General features: G+C 46.1%; 1 protein-coding gene across 1 annotated transcript in view; it reads left to right on the top strand.

Moving 5' to 3' along the window:
* LOC131827973 (aldehyde oxidase 2) overlaps positions 1-21627 on the top strand; it is a 79208-nt gene that overhangs the window by 26868 nt on the left and 30713 nt on the right. The window contains exons 14-26 of the mRNA XM_059168893.1: positions 1517-1626; positions 2979-3163; positions 3817-3994; positions 5245-5337; positions 6434-6603; positions 7200-7314; positions 8842-8964; positions 11802-11898; positions 12699-12823; positions 13714-13847; positions 16318-16405; positions 19270-19356; positions 19543-19734. Of these exons, the coding sequence (XP_059024876.1) occupies positions 1517-1626; positions 2979-3163; positions 3817-3994; positions 5245-5337; positions 6434-6603; positions 7200-7314; positions 8842-8964; positions 11802-11898; positions 12699-12823; positions 13714-13847; positions 16318-16405; positions 19270-19356; positions 19543-19734 (1697 nt within the window). The remainder of the gene's footprint in view (positions 1-1516; positions 1627-2978; positions 3164-3816; positions 3995-5244; positions 5338-6433; positions 6604-7199; positions 7315-8841; positions 8965-11801; positions 11899-12698; positions 12824-13713; positions 13848-16317; positions 16406-19269; positions 19357-19542; positions 19735-21627) is intronic.

The raw sequence follows: 21627 nt of genomic DNA, 5'->3' as shown, positions 1-21627 counted from the left end.
CCATTCCCGTGGGACCGTTACATGCAAAACTACCCCGGTCTCCTGGAAACGTTCCTCTCCCTCTGTGCTGCCGCTTCTCCAGGGATGGCCACATGCCCCTTCACTGGGCGCTGTGCACCCGGCTGTGCCTCAGCTTGGGCACAGCCTGGCTCGTCCATCCAGCTGCCCAGCTGAGGCCACCTGCAGAGACAGACACGGGGTGGGGACCACTGTCTGCAACAGACTGCCCCTGGGAGGCCTCTGCTTCTCCCTGTGGTCGCTCCCCCCCCGCCCCTCCCCGACAACCCATCAGACGCCCTCTCCTTCTGTCCACCCCACTCGGCCTGCCAGTCTTTTGGTGACGGCGTGCAGGGAAGCTATCAGTCGGCTCCCCACATGAACTTTGGGGGTGTGTCTGACCCAGAATTATATCACAGGCGACTGTAACCCTCCCAAGGGGTTTGTTGGCCATAATATGAGCCCATCCCTAAGTGGGGGGAGGTAGAGGAAAAGCTCTCGTGCCCCTATTCAACTTGGCATGGGGCCCGCCCAGGAGGGAGGACCCAAGAGGCCTGCCCCTGGCCCTGCCCTGTCAGCCATTCTCCTGAGTCCTCCCCGCCTGTGCCCAAGACAAACCCAGCCTGACCCCCAAAGACTAGGAAAGACGAAGCGAAGACTCTGGAGCATCAGGAGAGCAAAGACAGCATGGCTCCATGCAGAGCCCTCTGTGCATTAGTAGTCGTAGTACTCGTAGTAGGTAGTAGTACGCGTAGTACTCGTACTGGCAGCGTTCTTCTACTGGGGTGCTGGTCATTGCCTTTGGCTTAAGGTCTCCATTTTCCAGATTTGCCCAAGCCACGTCCACCCTGAACGCAGCCCAGCTCTGGCAAGGCTGGTGGATGAGCTCACGGACCCCGCAGCAGGACAGGCCAGGAAGGGTCAGCAGGGGCTCCTTTGGGCACCCCCGCCTCCTTCGGGACCACCCTACATTCCAAGCAACATCTCACTGCTTTTGTCAGGGACAGAACCCACCGCTGTGCCCACCGCTGTGGAGCCACAAACCACTTTTATAACAGGGGGTATGGCTCTGACTGCCACATTGTAATAGTTGGGTAGAAAGGGGGTTTTGTGAATTAATTTTAAGAGTGTAGGTATCCAGCAGCAGCAGCAGCAAGAACAAAAAGCAAATGCAAAGATTTGAGCTCTGCCAGTAGTGGAGATGACCCTGTTTCTGCGGAAGCTAAGGCCTTCCCTTGGTCACAGCGCTGAACGAGTTCAGTTAGTCAACCAGCCTCTGCCTGACTGGCCTGGGAGGGGGCCGGAGCCCCAGCTCACAGGACACACGAGTGCAGAGCAGCCACTGCCTCCCTCCCTGGGCAGGGGAATGAGGGAGCCCCGGACTGTTGTGCACACGGACTGCTGCCTCACTTGGGGCAGAGGAAGGTGACCTTCTCTGCTTTGCCACTGACTTATCAGAGTACAGAATACTCAGGCATTCCTTGTTGCAGCTGAAAAGAAATATCATTTTCTTCAACAGAAGGTACACGGCAGATTCCCCTAAATGAACATTTTCTTGCCGGGTTGGCAAGTGCAGACCTTAAGCTGGAGGAAATTTTGGAATCTGTATACATCCCTCACTCTCAAAAGGTAAGAATTCTGCTGGTGGCGTTTGAGAGTTGTTTTTCCCCTTTTCATAACTGAATGCAGTCATCGTTAGAAATCTGCAAACAGATGGAAGGAAAATAACTCAGCCCCGAAAACCTGTTTCCTGTTCACTTTGGCCCAGCGCCAAAGCCCTCAGACACCCTTGGGCAAGCAGCTCTGGGCTGTGGGTTTGGGGCTGTTGTTTCAGCTGTGGGGTGGGGCCCGTGAGGGCAGGCGCTGGTGCTTCCACACCCCTTTGTGTCTACAGATCGACTCTGGGAGGCGGAAATTAAAGCTTCCCGGCTATGGAATGAGCCTCTCTGCCTGACCCACAAAGAGGCGGACGCCGGGGCTGGGCCTCCCCAGTTCCCCCTCCAACTAAGTCCAACAGCTCCTAGGAACAGAAGGACCTCCAGATGTTTGCTAACACAGGCTATCTGGGGTTGACGTGACCACCCAGCTGGCTGTGGCATGGGTCCTCTGTCCTCACTCCATGTTCTGTGTCTCTCCCCAAAACTGTACCTGAATCCAAGAGGACAGTCTTCCCAGAGAGAGGCAATTCAGCACACACACACACACACTGATCAAAAGCCAGGCGTTAGCTTGGCTACACAGGAAGTCTTATATTAAGTCATGTTTTCAGCCAATGTGTCACCTTCATTTATTTTTCCTTGGCAGTGGAAACTTTGAGACATGTTCTAGTCAAATGGGCATCTGAGTAAAGTCCCCAGACAGAAAACCAGGCTGACTCTAACACAGCGCCCTCCGCGGCCCCACAGATGGAAACACACTTGAGACACAGGTCATCGCCACTAACTCTGCGTCACAACACACACAGTCACCGTCCCAAAGAGCCCAGTGGGGCAGACGTCACCCTCCTGACTCTTGTTCCTGATACAAGATTCCCTAGTCCACTGTTAGAAAGTTCTAGTTGACTCCTTTGTGAATTTTGCCAAGTGGAAACGTAGTCATTTCTACAAACCGAGAGCTGTGGTGGGTCTCTTTCACACTGTAAGCAAATTGCATTTGAAAGAGCCTGTGCTGGGAGGCACCTCTATCCTCACGAAGACAGAAGCATCTGGAGACTAGAGGGAAGAACCCCTGGAAACAGAGCACGCGGACATGATCCCGGCATCTTGGCCTCAGGAAAAGTGTACAGTGATCCCCGTTCCTCAGGGGTATCAGGCACTGGAGCTGAGCCTTTGGTGGCCCCCAACTTGTCCTCTGATTGTGCCAAATGACTTTAGTGTTCCCTTGGGTTGAGTCTAAGCGATGAACTAGTGGCACCAAAAAGCAGAAACCATGCTCTTAGTTTTGACATGTCAAACGACCCCAAATGGTTCTTGTCTCCGCAGTGGGAATTTGTGTCAGCCTTCCGACAGGCTCAGTGCCAGCAAAATGCCTTAGCCGATGTGAATGCTGGCATGCGAGTCCTCCTCAGGGAAGGCACAGACACCATTGAGGACCTGAGCATCTCCTATGGAGGGGTTGGGTCCACGACGATCAGCGCACAGAAATCCTGCCAGCAGCTCGTGGGGAGGTAAGCAGCAAACTCTGTGCCCCAAAGGTGAAACTTAATTTTTTAAAAAAAGGCGGAAATCTGGTTCTGGTCAGTGTTGTTAACAGCCCTGGGAAGATGGAAACTCCTATCTGTAGAACCACTGCCTGTTCTCTTGGTAATTTTGCTAATAAATCAAACCTCACTTGACTTTGAATAGCGAGGGACCACTCCTTGGGTGAGGGATATAACAAAACTAGCCTGGGACCACATTCAGCGGCAGCCCTCACACACACACCAGCATCCAGCAAACCCACACCAGCCGGTGTCCAAGGGCACTGATGGCTGCCGCTTGGGTCCACGCAATTTCTTCCTCAATAAAGGCTTGTCCAGTTCCTAATGGAATTGTCCCCAGTGGGCTGTTTGTGTAATGCCTGGTCCCAGCATGGTCTGGCCCTCAGACGTGCTTGGTTCATGTCGCAGTGAAACGGTCCTATCCTCACTCTGCCATGACTCTCCGGTCCCTCAGTGCTTGCCTTTTCTTGAAGGACTTGGTTAGGTGATTTCTAAGTTCCCTTCTGACTCACAAAAGGAGACCTGGGGTTCTCTAAATTGTCGCTGTCCCATATCTAGTGCGTGCTGTGCAACTGAAACCTGCCTCGAGCTCGCCCCTTCCCTGCCTCCAACCCCCCCAGGCCCTGGAATGAGCTGATGCTGGAGGAAGCTTGCCGGCTGCTTCTGGAAGAAGTCTCCCTCCCAGGCTGGGCTCCAGGGGGGAAAGTGGAATTCAAGAGGTCTCTGGTGGTCAGTTTCTTCTTCAAATTCTACCTGGAAGTTCTGCAGGCACTGAAGAAGCTGGCGAAGTTCATGGCTGTAAGTGCTCTGGCATTCTTGTCCTCCTTAGAGCCAAAAGCCTCAGCTTTTCCGCTCTTGTTGCAACCTGTCTTGTGGGCAGCCCGGGCCACTACCCGTCACCTGCTCTGAGTCAGGCCTTGTCCGTTCCCAGCCATCCCTCCTTCGGGCATTCAGCCCTGGAGGGCGACTATCTAAGGGCCAGCACACCAGGCTGTCTGCATTTCACAGACATTCGCTGCATGCCCTGAGCAACACAGCATCACGGCGCCCTGCCTAGAGTGGACAATTGCTTTTTCTTTTCAACTCAGCTTTACTGAAGTATAATAACATATAATAAAATGCACCTATTTAAACTCAGTGAGTTTTAACAAATGTGCAAACCCACATAGCCTTCTCAAACAGGGTATAGAGCATTTTCATCACCCCAAAACTACCTTTTGCCTCCTTGGTAGTCAGTCCTTCCAGTCCTGTCCCCAGGCAACCTCCGATCTGCTTCATGGCATTAGAGATTAGGTTTGTCTCTTCTGAAGGTTTATATTCAATATAAAATGTCAGATAAAATTTTATTTTTCAAAAAAATATGAAATTTTATTTGTATGCAGCTATTTAAGTGGCTGCTTTCTAGAATTTCTGATTGGAAGCTTCTGGAGTAAGTTAAGCACTCTCTCTTTCCTTCCCTCTGAATATAACTCTCACCCTACGCTGTACCCCCGTTTCCAACCACACCCCACCCGACGCTCCTCACATCGCTCACAGTGTTCCATTTCCGTGTACTCAGAGGTAGACCCCCACCAGCCACATTCACCAGGGCAATCATCGCTGCCATTCATTTCCGAGTCAAGACACTTGGTATGTTTCAGAAACCCAAGCGCCTTCCCAGTTTCACTGCCGCGTTGCTGAGAAAAGCCAGCAGGAGTGGGCTCTTTTGTGTACGGTGAACTCCAGCTCATTCTGGGCTGGCTGGCCCAGACCCCGAGTTGCTTGCTTCTCCTGCTTTTACTCAGCTCTCTGACAGGCCTTTGCAGCCTCAGGGTGACTTGAGCACCAGACTGAGATCAGTCCAGTTCCTCCTTATGTGGAAAGGGAAGGAGAGCAAGATGCCTTCCTACAAAGGGAGATCCTGGGAGGTGCTGTGGACGGTGGTCCTCCAGGCTGCTCTGGCCTTGTAATTTCTCAGATGCTTTAGCTGAGTCATTTCCACACACATCAAAGCCCAGTTTAATCACAGACTAATCAGTTCGTCTTTATTGTTTTGAATTGTCTCTCAGGACGGTCATCATTATCCCGAAATTTCAGACCAGTTCCTAAGTGCTCTAGAAGATTTCCCCATCACAGGACCGCAGGGAGTGCAGAGGTACCAGGTCAGTGAGTATAATTTAATAGAAAGCTAGAAACTAAGAGAAAAGCTATAGCTCTGTGAACAAAGCAAGCACGTCAGAGTTGGGATTTCTAATTCTGACCTTCTTGTTTTTGCTGGTATGTTGCCCTTTGTTTGAGCCGAGTCAGGGAGACACTGAATCTAGGATCAGGCCTGAGCTACCACTGCACACGCTTGAGGCTGAACCAGCCTGGAATGGTTTGACCACCTGACTAATAACCAATAATCTCCTCCGACCGATGTTCCTTGGGCATTTGTTTGAAGAGCACCCAAGCCAAGTGTGGGGGGAGGATCGAGTAGGACAGTAGCAAGGATCAGCCTCCAGCCCTGATTGCCAAGGTCTGATCTCCAGCCCGCGCAACAAGAGCCCTGCCTGTACGTGAACTGCGCCCCCTCCTTGAAGGACAATTTAGAAAGTATCTATTATTCTCTGTTAGCACCCAGCCCCTCCCCCCACCCCATCTACACACAGATTGTCCCTGAGAAGAGTTCCAGAGCAAACCCTTTCTCCATCTCCCTTATCCTCCCAGTGATGTTTTGGGGCCACTTGCAGGGACAGCCCACAAGTAGATCCAGGGGGACTCTACTGCCATTGGCTCTCCTCCCCTCTCCCCTACCCCAAACCCCAAACCCCATTCAAGTTGGCCCTTAAGCTTTTGGCTTTGATTTTGGTCCCCCACCATCAGGATTTATATCACTTTAGGTTTTATTATCATGATCACCTCAGCTGTGAACAGTTTGGTCATGAGAAAGGTAAGAAAGCAGACAGGGAGACCCTCCACATTCCAGAAAAAGTCCAGGGGAAGGACTCGGAAAAAGAAGATGCCAGAAGGAAAAGCTAGGGCGCCCTTTCACCTATTTCACAATGCTGCGAAAAGGTCGGCATTGCGACAAAACCGACAGGACAATTCCCCAGTCTAGTTACATCATCAAATTGTCACATTTATCATCTGACCCACTCCAGGGCTTTTTGCCTGAGGGTGACTGATTTCTTAATCCTGAATCAGGAGTGTCGGTAATTGGCCGGAACACTCCTGGAGATTCAAGTTTCCCAGGGCAACTCTCATCTCCGTCTGCAGAGTGTGGATTCTCGCCAGGCCCTCCAAGACCCAGTGGGACGCCCCGTCATGCACCTCTCAGGTCTTAAACATGCAACAGGTGAAGCCATATTTTGTGACGACATTCCGATGGTGGATAGAGAGCTTTTCATGGTTTTGGTGACCAGCACCAGAGCCCATGCAAAAATCATGTAAGTAAATGGGAAGCTTTCAAAAAACTTTTAAAAGCACACCTGCAGTTTCCCACGGAAGAATGTGCCTGTTCCGCAGTGTCCTGAACCCAGAGATCCTAAAATTGAAAGAATAAAGAAAAGGTCATCATCCCCAGGAGGAGGAGCGGCGGGGATCTGGAAATGACCATTAAAAAGAGAGAACAAAAACAGTGGTTGTGAGCTCCTTGCTTCTGTTCTAACCTCACAACTCTTCAGCTCTCTGCTGGAGCCCCAGGCACGGCTCCCAGGAGTAACTCTGAATAGTGCGATACCCAGCTGGTGATAAAACCCCGAAATACTGCATTTCTGAATGGTAAATGCCCACTGTCCTAAACTTCCGAAGAAGATCCCTTGCCACAGCCACACGGGCCCCAACTCCAGCTCCCCTCCAGCAGCTGAAGGGTTACCCTGACCCAGCCTCCTGGATCCTGAGGCAGGTCAGCTGTTATTGGTCAGGACCTAAGCTGGACCAGTGGTTATATATTTTGATTTTCAACAATATTCTATCCCTCCCTTAGGTCTGGGGCCTTCAGAGTTTGCTGACTTCTATTTCTTAAATATTTATCTTTTTTCAGATCAATTGATTCATCTGAGGCCCTTGAACTACCGGGGGTGGTTGATGTGGTAACAGCTGAGGACATTCCAGGCACCAACGGGACTGAGGAGGACAAGCTGATGGCTGCAGATGAGGTACAGAACATGCCTTTTCAGGCGACTTTGTGCAGACAACCACCAAGGTGCCCCCTCAGCTGGTTTTCAGCCACTCCCCACCCCCACCCATTGGGGGATAGAAGTGCCAATTTTTACACCTCCTCTCTACACCTCACATTTTTATTCAGGCAGGCTTAGCAATTGCATCGTAAAAATGACATTTATTGCAGAGAAGCGAGTCCTAGCCTTCCCACTGTGTGCTCAGTTGACCCTGGTCTGAAGAATAAATGTAGGACGTGGCTGTATCCGGAAAGAATACCCTAGAAAGAACTAGAAAGAAGAATACAAGAAATACAGCTACTCCGTTATTTATACTGACTTCCTCTCTTCCTGGACCAACCCCACATACACACCCCACCCCCACGGACTCTTACACCCGCCATTTTTGATAACAGTGCTCTTGCTCTCCTTGACCTTTTAATTCAATTCTACAATCTTTAACTGAATACCTGCTTTTGGAACCAGGCTACCTTGGTTGCTGTTCTACCTTCACTACCTGTGTGCCTTTGGGTATCATTATCTGTAAAATGGGACTCATCATAGCACCAACCCTATGGTGTCGTTGTGAGATTTAAATGAGTTAATGCATGTGAAAAGCTTACCACAGTGCTTGGCACCTGAAGGCTCTCCGTAAGGGTTAGGTAGTATCGTCACATCTCCGTGAGTCACACAGACTGTTTCTCCCTCACCCATGAAACGAATCACTGTTCTCTTGATTGCACTCCAGACCAAGAGGTCAGCTGTTGCTTAAGAGCTGTATTATCTGCTCTGGAGGCCATTACAAAATACCAGAGACTGGGTCACTTGGAAAAAACCAGAAATTTATTTTCTCACAGTTCTGGTGGCTGATCCCTCGAGATCAAGGCACTGGCAGGTTTGGTTCCTCGGGAGGCCTCTCTTCTTGCTTTGTGGGCGGCCATCCTCCCACTGTGTCCCCACACGACCTCGTCTGTGGGTGAGCCTCCCTGGTGTCCTTTCTCTTCTTGTAAGAACATCCATCATATTGGACTGGAGCGCCACCCTGACGACCTCACTTACATTTAATTACCCCTCTAGTGGCCCCGTCTCCAAATACCACCACATTGGAGATTCAGGGCTTCAACATACAAGTTTGGGAAGAAGAAGGGGACACAGTATAGCTCCTAACAGGAATCACTTTGCACAAAAAACACTTTCCTTATCTTTAAACTCTAAAATGATAAATGATACCATGAAGATGACACGTGAGAACCAAGCTTGACAGAGGACATAGCAGATTCAGGTCACAGCCAATCTCACACCTCCTCGGGGGCTGACATTCATTGAGTAAAATGGCCAGTGGAATCATCTGTAATATTTAAATTCTTTTTTCAATTGAAATGTTTGTTAGCCAAGCACATGTGGCTGAATGTGACCTCCAGTATGGTTATTATTGCTAAACAATGAGAATGAAGACACCAGCCACGGGTGAGTAAGACAGTTCCTACAGATATTCTTCTACCTGCTTCGTGCCCGTACCTTCCACAGGTGCTCTGCGTGGGCCACATTGTCTGTGCTGTGGTTGCAGAGACCGATGTACAGGCAAAGAGAGCAGCTGAAAAGATAAAGATCACCTATGAAGATCTGGAGCCTGTGATCTTCACCATCAGCGTAAGCAGGGCTGGCTGGCTTCTTCCTGTAAGGGTGTAGAATCAAAAGCATCTTTGTAAATTTCTTTTTTATATTTTTTTAAATGCTTTATTTATTCATTTGAGAGAGAGAGTGAGAGCACCTGCATGGGGAGGGGCAGAGGGAGAAGCAGACTCCTCACTGAGCAGGGTCTGGATCCCTGTTCCTTGAGATCAGGACCTGAGCTGAAGGCAAATGCTTAACTGACTGAGCCACCCAGGCGCCCACCTTGGTAAATTTCTGAATGCAAGACTAATTCTAACTTTGTCTTGTCACTGACTTGCTCTGGAAAAATCAGCTTTCTGTGGAAGGTATTACTCATATGAGTTGAAATTAGCATTGGCTGTAAGAAATGAGGGGACAAAGACACACCAAGAATTGAAGTTTCTTTCTCTTTCACATTCAGAAAATCTAGAAGTGGTCCGTCCAGGGCTTATGTGGGGTTCTATATGTGAGGGATCTGGGCTTCTTCTATCTAGTTGCTGCCTGGTTTCTATACTCCAGGTCACACTTTGGTCCACAATAGCTGCAGAAGCTTTGGCCATTAAGTCCACGTTCCAGAGAGCAGAGAGAGTGAGAGGATGAAGAAAGGCATATCCCCTCCCTGTAAAGACACTTCCCATATCTCATTGGTTAACACCTAGCCAGATGCCACGCCTACCTGCAAGGGGAGCTGGGAAATGTAGGCTTTATGCCAGGTTGACTACATAGCCACCAAAAATTGGGGAAGGTGAGAAGAATGGATATTGAGAACGATCATGTATTCAAGGTGGGGCCCAAAAACAGAATGACTTTCACGATGGAATTCCACAGAAATTTCCACTCTTTATTTTTGGGTCTAACTGATGGAATGAGAATGCTATTTCCAAAGCAGAAAGAATGAAGTTAGAATAGGAAATTCAGATATAGACTGGGATTAGTAGGTTCTAACTCAATAAAGGGCAAGTTCAGAGTAATTGAGTTGAGAAAAGCTTTCTTATTTGTGCACTTGTGACAGAAAATAGAATTTTTTCAAAGGCCCAGTGAATTATTCAAAGTGTTAAAAAGCTCATATTTCTTGATCTTTCTAAACCAAATGAATTCTGTTCCAAATTCCCATTTCGCCAAGTTTACAAGAAGTTCACACCTTTTTCTTGACTCACTCTCTGTCCCTGGGTTGTACTTGGATTCTAATATCAGTTTTTGAAATCTCAATTCTAATCTCATTTCCTCAAGAGGAAATGACACCCAGAAGAAAAACCATGAAATATCCTGGGACTCAGAATGGTTAGAGATCTAGTGTTCTCTCAGTATGGGACTGAACAGAGTCAGCTAAAAATTTCTTTTGTGAACAACAGTAGATAACAAAATAATCGTATATACCAATATTTACTTACTCATCCATCCATCCGTTCATTTCAATGACTGTATATATGAGAGACAGTGGAGGTTGTGGCTAAAAGCACAGGTTCTAGAACCAAACCACTAGATCTGAACCCTGGCTGCACACCTGATAACCGTGTCACCTTCATTAGTTAAGGTGCCACGGTTTCTTCACCTGTAAAATGGAGGTAATAATAATAGCCACTTCATCCAGTAGTTACAAGACCAAATGAGATAATACATGGAAAGCACTTAGCACCCTGCCTAGCACACACTCAAACCTCACTAAGTAAAGCACATATTAAAGATTCCATGATCTCATGACATATTTCCAGTATAGCTATAAACGTGCTTCCCCATGAACTCAGTGATTCATTGACATCTTGGTGTAGCAGAAAGTGAGAAAGTCCACTATCTGGTACACACTTTCTGCTGCTTGGAGAAATCAAGTATTCCTCACCAGGCGAGAGGCTTCTGAAAGCTGAGCTGGGGCTTGAACACTGCTTCTGTCTCTTATTTGCAGCATGACTTTAAGAGAGGTATTTAAGCTCTCGAGGCCCAGTCTCTGCATCTGGAACTAACGTGAGAATGTGCGCACGTGCGCTGTGTGTTGTGCAGTGCTTGACACAAGGCAAGCAGTCAACAAATATTGGCTGTTCTCATTATCATCACAAAGAGCAAGATAGACGGTGAACAGGGAGGCTATTGGAGAGTCAGAATGCAGGAGACAGGAGCCATTCGGAAGTACGGAAAATCAGGCCGGGCCTAAAGGCTCAGTGGAGAGGGGCTGTCAGTAGGGGAATCCACAGGGACTTGGAGTGGGACAGCTTCAGTCTTCACGTGTAATCAGTTCACGCTATCGTCAGAAAGAAAAGACAGAAGAAAGGGCTAGAAAGGCCCTTATGAGATTTGCCAAGAAATGAGCCCAAAGACATGAGCATACTTCCTACCATGTCTTCTGGGCCTTCTTCCCCAGAGATGTGTCAGGATTTGAGTCTTCTCCCTCCACTTGGCCTCAGCAATTTAGATCCCTGAGTTGGAGGTTCTTGTACATGAGCTACTAAGTCTGGCACAAGTGTTTTTCTTCAGGGAAAGCATACAGAGGGAGGGCCTAGAACCTCACCCCTCCTGCAGTTAGACCCATCACTGTTCCCTGGACACCCACCCTGAAGAGGAGAAATGAGTAATTATCATCCTGGGCCATCACTGCACCCCCAGATCTCATTTCTTGATGTTTCCCTAATCCTTCTTGTCAGTCTTCCCTGCAGTCTGAAGACAACCTTCTCACAACCATCTCGTCTCTGCCACGAGCTCACGACTCTAGTACTTCCTTTGTTGATGACCCTTCGTGGCCATTTTGGGGGAGTTTACTGGCCTTTGATTAAGAAAAAAAAAATTTTGCCATTGGAAGAAAAAAAGTTGTTTTAATTGGCTTGTGTTTTTTGCCTATCATTTAGGATGCCATAAAGCACAACTCATTCCTATGCCCTGAAAAAAAGCTTGAACAAGGAAATGTTGAGGAGGCATTTGAAAAAGTGGATCAAATTGTTGAAGGTAAGCCGCTCAGGATATTTATTTATTTATTTATCCCCAAATGAGACCTTTTTTATTTTCTTCCTCCATGCATTCCAAAACAAGAGAATCAAACTAAAGCAAACAAGCAACAACAAAACTAACAACCACAACATTGGTAATAACAAAGATAGTTTTTCTTCTCCATTTTGTTAAGATGAACAACATTCGCCCAGTTTGGCCCAAAATCTAAGAAGTCATATTTGATTTCTCTCTTTCTTTAACTTTACATTCAATTCATCTTCAAGTTTTATAGGCTTCTCCTTCAAGACGTATCCCAAGCAGGAACATGCTTTCCCACCTCTGTAGCTCAGGATGTTTAACAGAATCTTTGCACAGTTCTCTTCCAAAGTAGACATAGAGAGAATGTGATTTCCTCTCAGAAAGGGCATCCTCTAAAGACTCAGCACTTTGCCAAATTTCATTTCTCTCTCTTCCTCTCAGATTGTGTGTGTGTGTGCGCAGGCGCGTGCGTGCGCGTGTGTTGCCTTTAGAGGTTGGAGGGTGGGGAGCAACAGAATATATAGAAGAAAAATCCCTAGCATTTTGATTAGTCAAGAACAGAGGAATAGAACCATATAATCTGAACTTGTTGTCCAAAACTGTAGTCTTGGAAACAGATTGCCCTCAGCTGCCACAGGACAAATGCCTGACCCATCAGCTCTTTATTCCGAACAAATCCATTCTGGTCAGTCCACACCTTACCTGCTTTTGAATTCCTCCACATGGTAGTTTCCAACTAGCACACACTTTCAAGAATCTCCCTACCTTGCACTTAACAGGAGAGGTCCATGTTGGAGGACAGGAACATTTTTATATGGAAACACAGAGAGTGCTTGTCATTCCGAAGGCCGAGGACAAAGAACTGGACATTTATGTGTCAGCACAGGATCCAGCCCACGTGCAGGTGAGGTCCAGGATCGCCTTTACCTTCCCAGCCTCCTAATTCCATCATGGCCTTCGATCCCCACAGCTTCGCAGTTGGCAGCCATTTTACCTGCAGGAAATTGATGTCCAGGTACTGGACACCAGTGGAGCAGCTAAGATACCAGAACCCTTTTGTTGTTTCTGGTCGTGACAGGTAAATAAAACAAGTCGAGCAAAGTGACGGCGATTAAGAGTATACTTACCATGATGAACACTGAGTAATGTACAGAATTGTCGACTTACCATATTTCACCCCTGAAACTAACATAACACAGTATGTTAACTATACTGGAATTAAAACTAAATAAAATAAATTAAAAAAAAAAAAAAACAGCCACAGTCACTTCAGATTTGAAGATTGCATTCACTTGCAGCATGCTTGCATGAGCTCTAGCACTAGATAACAACACTAAATTGTATCTGTACATGACTTTTCTCTAAATAATCACTATGGATAATCTTTGGAGTGAACATATCACTTTATAGCACATTTTCATCTCCCAGTAACAAAGTGCCCTAGGTTTTAGCTGCAAACATCTTCTTTAGCAAGTTGTCCTGCGTTTGCTGATTTTCACCTTGTTGGGACTTCAGGTCTAGGCATTTGGCCATGATTCCAGCTTCTGACAGGAAACTCAGGCAGTTTCCCTTCTGGAAAATACCATTTTTCAGCTGGAAAGGCTATTCTGTAAGATTAACGATGTTTACAAACTCAATAGAGCTCTGCAGGACAGATTTAGACTATCTTAGTTTTTTGTGGTTGTTGCTTTTTCTGACAGTAGGTGTGGTTGAATATTGCTATAATGTTTCAGAAAACAAAAGGCTTCTTTGCCATTTCTTGTAAAAACTTTTCCACTCACCTCACTTTTACAGAAAACAGTGTCCTCTACTTTAAACATCCCCATCAACAGGATCACCTGTCACGTCAAGCGGGTGGGCGGAGGGTTCGGCGGGAAGGTGGGAAGACCAGCTGTGTTCGGCGCTCTTGCAGCTGTGGGCGCTCTCAAGTAAGTGGGCTTGGGGAGACAGGAGGGTGTAAAATGTGCCAACTAAGGGTGAATCAGTGAATGAGCGTCGCTGCTGCCATAACCACCTGAGTGTCCTTGGGCAATTCAGGCTCCTGTCTCTTTTTCTTTATAACTAGAGATACAATACTCACCCTCCTAGTGTTATCGGAAAAGTGGAATGTACATAGGACTGGAAAGAGGCTAACTTGCTATAGAAAGGTAAAGTGGTATTATTAGTTAAATAGCTCCAAGGCTGCGGCTGCCCTGTCCTTGAGCTTCAGGGAAAGTGACCCATTTAGGGGTGGGACAAGTGTCCCGTGCGAGTGGGACACCATGGGTGTGGGTCCTCCCCCACTTTTCCTTCCTCTCTAGCTGCAGACAGGGTGGAGTGAGGCAAGAAAGCTGCCCACCCTGCCTCTCTGCACCTGGGAAGGGCCGGCTAGTCAGTGTTTGCTGAACCACGGATGACATCCTCAAAGAAAGTTCCCGGGTTAACCTCAACCACAACGCTTGCTCCTTTGCTGTCCACGCTGTTCAAGCTGCTGGCTTTTCTGTTCCTCGTTCATTCTCTGTGGCTGTTTCTTAGTAGTAACAAAGTACTGTCAGAGCCCAGTCAGCCCACAAAGTCCAAAGGTCCCGCTTCCTTTGACACATTCTGTGTAGTTCAGAGCTAGCTCCAAAGCATTCAGCCGCGTGTCTCATTCTGCAGTGAGCGGTGGAAGATCACAAGATCTGAATCCCATGTCCAGTTCTCTCCATAATGAACCTCTCTATTTGCACCCACCAAGTACCCAGCAAGGGATAATCAGCTCATCATACTCCTACCAGGCTTTGTGCCCTTAAGACCTCCGAGCATTACTGTACATCAGAATCATCCAGGGAGCCCTTAAATCCCAATGCCTAGGCTGCCCCATGAAGATCCAGGCATCACCATATTTAAAATTATCCAAGGGGTACCACTGTGCAGTTAAGTGTAGGAACCAGTGTCGTAAGCTACAGCCCTGCCTTCGCACACGTCTGGCATACAGTTAGTAGTTCCCAGAGTAGAGTTCCCGAACCGTTGATAAGACTCGCCCAGGCTCCTAGAAATCCCAGACCCACCAAATCAGAATCACCAAGGGGTAGTCCCAGAAGCTTTCCATTTAACTGATGCTCCAAGCAGACTTCACCATTAAAAAACAACAACAACAACAACAACAAAAAAAAAAAAAAAAAAAAAAAAACCACACCCACACACATACAAGAAAAAAAAGAACAGGAAACTTTGTGCCAGAATTGTAGCTTTCAACATGTACCTGAAAATAGCTGCAGAAGAATCACTGAGAAGGGCACATGGGTGACTCCATGGTTAAAGCCTCTGCATTCGGCTCAGGTCATGATCCCAGGGATCATGGGATCAAGCCCCACATCAGGCTCTCTGCTCAGCAGGGAGCCTGCTTCCCCCTCTCTCTGTCTCTGCCTGCCTCTCTGCCTACTTGTGCTCTCTGTCAAATAAATAAACAAAATCTTTAAAAAAAAGAATCACTGAGAAAAATGCCAATTCTAGGCCCCTCCCTAACATATTGAATGACAGTCCTAGTGCTAAGACTCAGGAATCTGCATTTCACCAGCACACCAGATGATTCTTTTGTACTCCGCAGAGTCCAGGAACCGCTACCCTAGAGATACAGCAAGGCTAAAGCTCTGAGTACCCGAGGGCCCAGCTTGGCCAACAGAGTAGCATTCATAGGCAGAGATGAAGATGCTAACCCAGCTGGCTAAGGGCTTGGCCTTGGTTTTGCAGTTGTGTTGCTAAGTTTGCATTTATCTATTCGCACTCCTATTCTTTTGTAGCTGGTGGTGGGGATATGCAAAATGGCTAGATCTGGTCAAGCATCAAATCTGAAGCCATAAGAACACACGTTAGGGGTGCCTGGGGGGCTCAGTTGGTTAAACATCTGTCTTCAGCTCAGGTCATGATCCCAGGGTTCTGGGAGGAAGCCCCGCATCGGGCTCCCTGCTCCGCGGGGAGCCTGCTTCCCCTCTGCCTGCTGCTCCCGCTGCTCGTGCTCTCTCCCTCCTTTCTCTCTAACAAATACGTAAATAAAATCCTTAAAAAAAAAAAAAAAAAAAAAAAAAAAAAAAAAAAAACAAAACACGTTAACTGGCGTGCTGCATCAATATCGCTTTAGCTAGATCTCCAGCCATTGAGTAAAGGTTGCAGAGACAGTGTAGTTTGGCCACATGTCAATTCAGATCGGCGCCCAGCTCACTGCGGGCGCTCAGGGAATACACAGGGGACGGCTGGACGGTGAAATGAGCGGACAAATGGGTGGGACAAGGGGTGAGGACGGCCGGGTAGAAAGGCCGGCGATGGGAGGGCGTAGACCGTTAGATGAGGGAATGGAGAAATGGGCGGGCGGAAGCTGGACGGGGAAATGGAGGAACAGGGGAATGGGGGGGGAATACGACCAAGATTTGTTTTCTTTAGAACTGGCCGTCCGGTCCGGCTTGTTCTTGATCGCGAAGACGATATGTTAATAACTGGGGGAAGGCACCCATTATTTGGAAAATATAAAGTGAGTATTAAAGATGAAATTATTAAAATACCTCGTTTTACCTGAGTGGTTTTATCATTTTGATTTTGCTAAATTCTAAAAACGATCATCTCACCTAAAATATCCAATGAAAATGCTGTGTATTTGAATACTCATAAAGTTTATAAGGAACTTTTAGTAAATCTAGTATAGATTGTGAAGAAATTGAATGATAAAAACACAATTTCAATTGATAAAAAAATTACTGAAGGAATAAGACTTTCGTTACTGGTTCCTCAGAGACAAAAAATGAAGGAAGCTACAAGCACTTGTTATACCAAAACTTCCTGATTATAAAAATATTTTGTAGTAGGGACTCCTGGGTGGCTCAGTCAGTTAAACATCTGCCCTCGGCTCAGGTCACGATCCTGGAGTCCTGCGATCAAGCCCTGTCTCAGGCTCCCTGCTCAGAGGGGAGCCTGCTTCTCCCTCTCCCTCTCCCTCTCCCTCTCCCTGTGCCCCCTGGCCCCACCCCCGCTCACTTTCTCTCTCAAATAAATAAAATATTTTTTAAAAAAAAGAAGAAAATATTTTTCAGTTGAAATGTTTGGAAGCAATTTTACCATTTTAACTACAAAATCATTTTTACAAGTGTTTCTGCCAAATTGTTATGAAAGTGTCACAAAAGTTCTTTGCAAATAGGAAAAAAAAACCCACTAACTAATGAAATCATTTTAAATTGTTTCAAACCATGCTCATCGCGTTTTATACAACTATGGCATAAACAGCATTAAAAATACTTTTAACATCTAGTCGACAACAATAGTACTTTTCAAATTTGTGACTGAGTTTTTAGAATGGTTCTAATGTAATGTTTCTATATCAAAGATGTTTTATCTGGGAATTGCTTAGTTAGATAGTCTACCTGATGTCATGTCTAATGATTTAGATTACTAAAATATATTTCCTGGATTACTAAAGCCATACCACAGCACCATTTATTTTCTTCCCTCGGCATTAATGATTTTTGTAATTAGGGAGGGAAAGACCACAGCTGGCCATTAAATTTTTCATTTGCCTTCAAATGCACAGAAATCAATACAACTATTATTATCTTCTAGCACCAAGAACAACGTAGAGGCACAGTCTAGGATTATGGTTATGTGTTTTGTTATGGTGGCTGTTGAGTTCTTTGGTTTTGGCCTGAGTTATAAATTGGGCTTTATTTATATTGCATTTATGCGGCTATTTTAGTACTAGTACTTATTAAGAAGATTCTAGACTATAAATATTTTGGTAATTATAGTAACATAAAATATAATTAAAATGAGGGAAATAGACTTTGGAAAATCCAAAGTTTATTTAATTTTTTATTTTCTAAAAATTTTATTTATTTATTTATTTGATAAGAGAGAGATAGCACAAGTAGAGGAGCAGCAGGCAGAAGGAGAGAAGCAGGCTCCCGGCTGAGCAGGGAGACAGATGCAGGGCTCAATCCCAGGACCCTGGGATCATGACCTGAGCCAAAGGCAGGCACTTAACCCACTAAGTCATCCAGGCACCCCGTAAATTTTATTTTATTTTTAAAGAAATACAATCTTACTTCCAATATAGTAAGATGTTAGTGTGAGAGAGGTGTGTGTGTGTGCGTATGTATAGAGAGGGAGATCCACATTCAAAACTAGCTAACAAAGTTTTGCTCTGTTCATCAGAGCTATTTGTAAATTAGCATAAAAATGTTTATGTGAAAGAGGTTCTGAAATTCTTGAAAATTTTATAAACAATTTAAGAATTTTCTCTACTACCTTATTTATTACTTTGTTTTGCTTAGCAGTCCTTTCTTCATGAAGTCACAGATAAACTTCAACCTAGCATTTGTCAAAATTACCATAAATTCTGAATTTGTGGCTTTTTCCACATGTGCTAAGTGCTCTGCTTTGTTATCTAACATCTCCATAGATGATAATAGCCATATGGTTGTGCCCGTTTCCAAAAAGGCAAAGGGACCAGGGCCAATCCTTTTCTGGTACAACTACAACAGGAAGCAGGAGCTTTTCAGTCAGGCCTAAGTGGGTAGGAGGGAGCGGCAACTTCAGAAACACGCAAGGTTCTTCTCTGAGTCCCAGTAAGAACGGCAGCACTAGCCCACATCTGTGCATCCTTGTTCACAAAGCACTTGAGCAGCTCCCTACGGTGAGAGCAGCCCTTCTCATGTCCATGCCCCAGGCCTCAGCTTCCAAGGCTTTCCCACAACGAGATGCTCTGTGATTCATTCCCACGCACTCTGGAATTCCAGAGACTTTTCCACAAGGGAGAGAAACTACAGACTAAATTAGAAGGAAAAGTAGTAAAAAGTGAAGGAGACTTGGGGCGCCTGAGTGGCTCAGTCAGTTAAGCATCAGTTAAGCTCAGGTCATGATCTGAGGGTCGTGGGAATGAGCCCACGGGGAAAAGCCCTCCATGGGGCTCCTGGCTCAGCAGGGAATCTGCTTCTCCCTCTCCCTCTGCCCTTCCCCCCACTCATAAACGTGCTCTCTCTCTCTCTCTCTCAAATAAATAAAGAAAACCTTAAAAAAAAAAAAAAAAAGTGAAGGAGACTCTTCCAGAAAGAAGGAAGGAGAGGGTAGCAGTTCTCCACCAGCGGGCAAGCAAGGGCTGTGAATTCCATAACTGACTGGGAAGCCAGTCCTTTCCAGGACTTCTGGAAAGGAAGAGCTCCTCCAAAGTCAGATCTGAGGAGGTCTTTGTCAGGTAAGCACTGAAAAAGAGGGGATGGTCAGGTGTGGCACACACGGAGCAAAGGAAAGCATTGTGTGCCTTGCAATCCTGCCCAAGAGCTGGGCTGTGACTTAAACTTGGCTTGTAAATTTTAAATGGATCATAAAATGTCCTTCATTCGGTGACAGGTGGGGTTCATGAACAATGGGAGAATCAAAGCTCTGGACATTGAGTGCTTCCTTAACGGAGGATGCATGCTGGACGACTCCGAGCTGGTACGTGCTTCAGAAAACGGCGTCATTCTGGATCCTAACCCCAGGGCAGAATTTCCAGATGAATCTTTACGGAGCACGTTTCTTCAAGTCCTTGCCCAAGTTTCACAAGCAGTTAGACTCTTACTTGACTTTTACAGGAAAAAAGAAGTATTGGCCAATATATATTAATATCTCCCTTCACTTTAGGTAACAGAATTTCTTATATTAAAGCTGGAAAATGCATATAAAATCCGCAACCTCAGGTTCCGTGGCCGGGCATGCATGACACATCTACCATCTAATACCGCCTTTCGGGGATTCGGCTTCCCACAAGGAACCCTGATAACAGAATCTTGCATCACCGCTGTGGCAGCCAAATGTGGCCTTCCACCAGAAAAGGTAAGGTTGTAACCAAGGCTGTAACCAAGGTTGGTGAAGGCTCATCTGAGCTGGGGAACTGGCTACCCAAGGAAAGACCCAAGGAGAACCGCTCAACTTAGCCTTGACCCAGAATTCGAGATAAATTCAGAGCTACTTGGAAGAAATGACTTTCCACTATCTTCCTACCTCCTTATGGAAACAACTTTCTGTTTCTTTCTTTTTTCTAATTGGTACAAAAATAATCACTCTTTTTAAAATTCTTTTTTTTTTAAGATTTTATTTATTTATTTGACAGAGAGAGATCACAAGTAGGTAGAGAGGCAGGCAGAGAGAGAGAGGGGGAAGCAGGCTCCCCGCCGAGCAGAGAGCCCGATATGGGACTCGATCCCAGGACCCTAAGATCATGACCCGAGCCGAAGGCAGCGGCTCAACCCACTGAGCCACCCAGGCGCCCCACTCTTTTTAAAATTCTAACCACACTGAGGGAATTAAAAAGTGATCATCCGCCTTTTCATGCCATCCGTCCTTACTGGCCAAGAGTAACCACTGCTCATAGTTCTGTGTTCCAGCCCTCTACATTCATATACACACAGGTCAACACGGACATAACACACGTGCACATGCACACTCATATGCACAAACACACACACACACATATGAACATAGAGAATATTTACCAAAATGGGACCATGATAAACAAATCATACTTTTTCTACTTGACAGTAAGCCATGGCTATCTTCCTCTTTCATTAGAATGATCCATTTCATGCTTTTTCGTAACAGTATTATGTAATAGGGACTTTGTGTAATTTATTTAGCCACTCCACTATGATACACATGTATGTTGTTACCCAGTTTTGGCTATCAAAATGATGTTGCAAGAAACATCTTTGTACAGATACACCAAAATGTAGATGTGCTTTTGCCCTATATTGTATATGTATAGGATAAATTTATAGAAGTGGAATTGCCAGTACACTTGAAAATTTTTGAGAGATCTACTACCAAAAGATGCCTCCCAAAATATTATTTTATAGTATCCTAGAGGGTGCACAGTATAGACAGGTTGCTAGGCGAGAGAGAGACAGCCACTGTCAGTTGAGATAATTACCAATAACACCTTTCTAGCCCTCAGACATTTCAATTAGACCCTAGCCTACTTTTTACACTTCTTTTCCCTGTTTCCCCAATATAGTCCCTCTGCTCCAGAAGCCACACTTAAATATTGCCCTTTGAACCCCTTGGCCCCAAAGTTCAACAGAGAGGACCACCAGGTTTGTGACCGTCAGGGTACTTCCTACACACAGGAGAACACCTACATGTTACTCAAGGAAGACCACAGATATCCTAAGAGAAGTCACATAGAGTGTTCTGTGAGTACAAAGGAGAAAGACATCGCTTTGGCTGGAGGGGAGGAGAGTCAGCAAGACCTTTCTGGAGAAGATGACCCTTAAGATAGGCCTTGAAGAATAATAGGCAGAGATCATGGAAAGTGATGCAGGCCAATTGAGCAGCTCCAGCAAGGAGAGGAAACCTCTTTGTGATTCAGTCTCCTTATCTACGAAACACGGATGATATGACTCACCACACAGAGTTCCTGCCGGAATCAAATGAGTTAGCACTTGTTAAAACATGTGTTCTCGCAAACTGGATAGTAGTATTCCAGTGTCACTGCTGATAATGGCAATTATTCAGTGTTACTTAGAGGGACAGGGGGAGAATGAAGACTTCCAGAGCATATCTCAGTAGGCTCTCCTTTATCAAATCTTGCAGACTTTCAGGACCTACAACACCCCATATTCAAATACATTTATAAAAACATTTGACCACACATTCCAGAGGCGATGGGAAAGCTTAGAGTCAATCCGCTGTTTGTCACCAGCGGCAGTGCAGTTCCTCTGTAGCAGAACA

This window comes from Mustela lutreola, chromosome 3 (assembly GCF_030435805.1).
Source record: "Mustela lutreola isolate mMusLut2 chromosome 3, mMusLut2.pri, whole genome shotgun sequence".
In the NCBI taxonomy this organism is placed as follows: domain Eukaryota; kingdom Metazoa; phylum Chordata; class Mammalia; order Carnivora; family Mustelidae; genus Mustela; species Mustela lutreola.
This window is presented reverse-complemented; position numbering and strand designations above follow the sequence as displayed.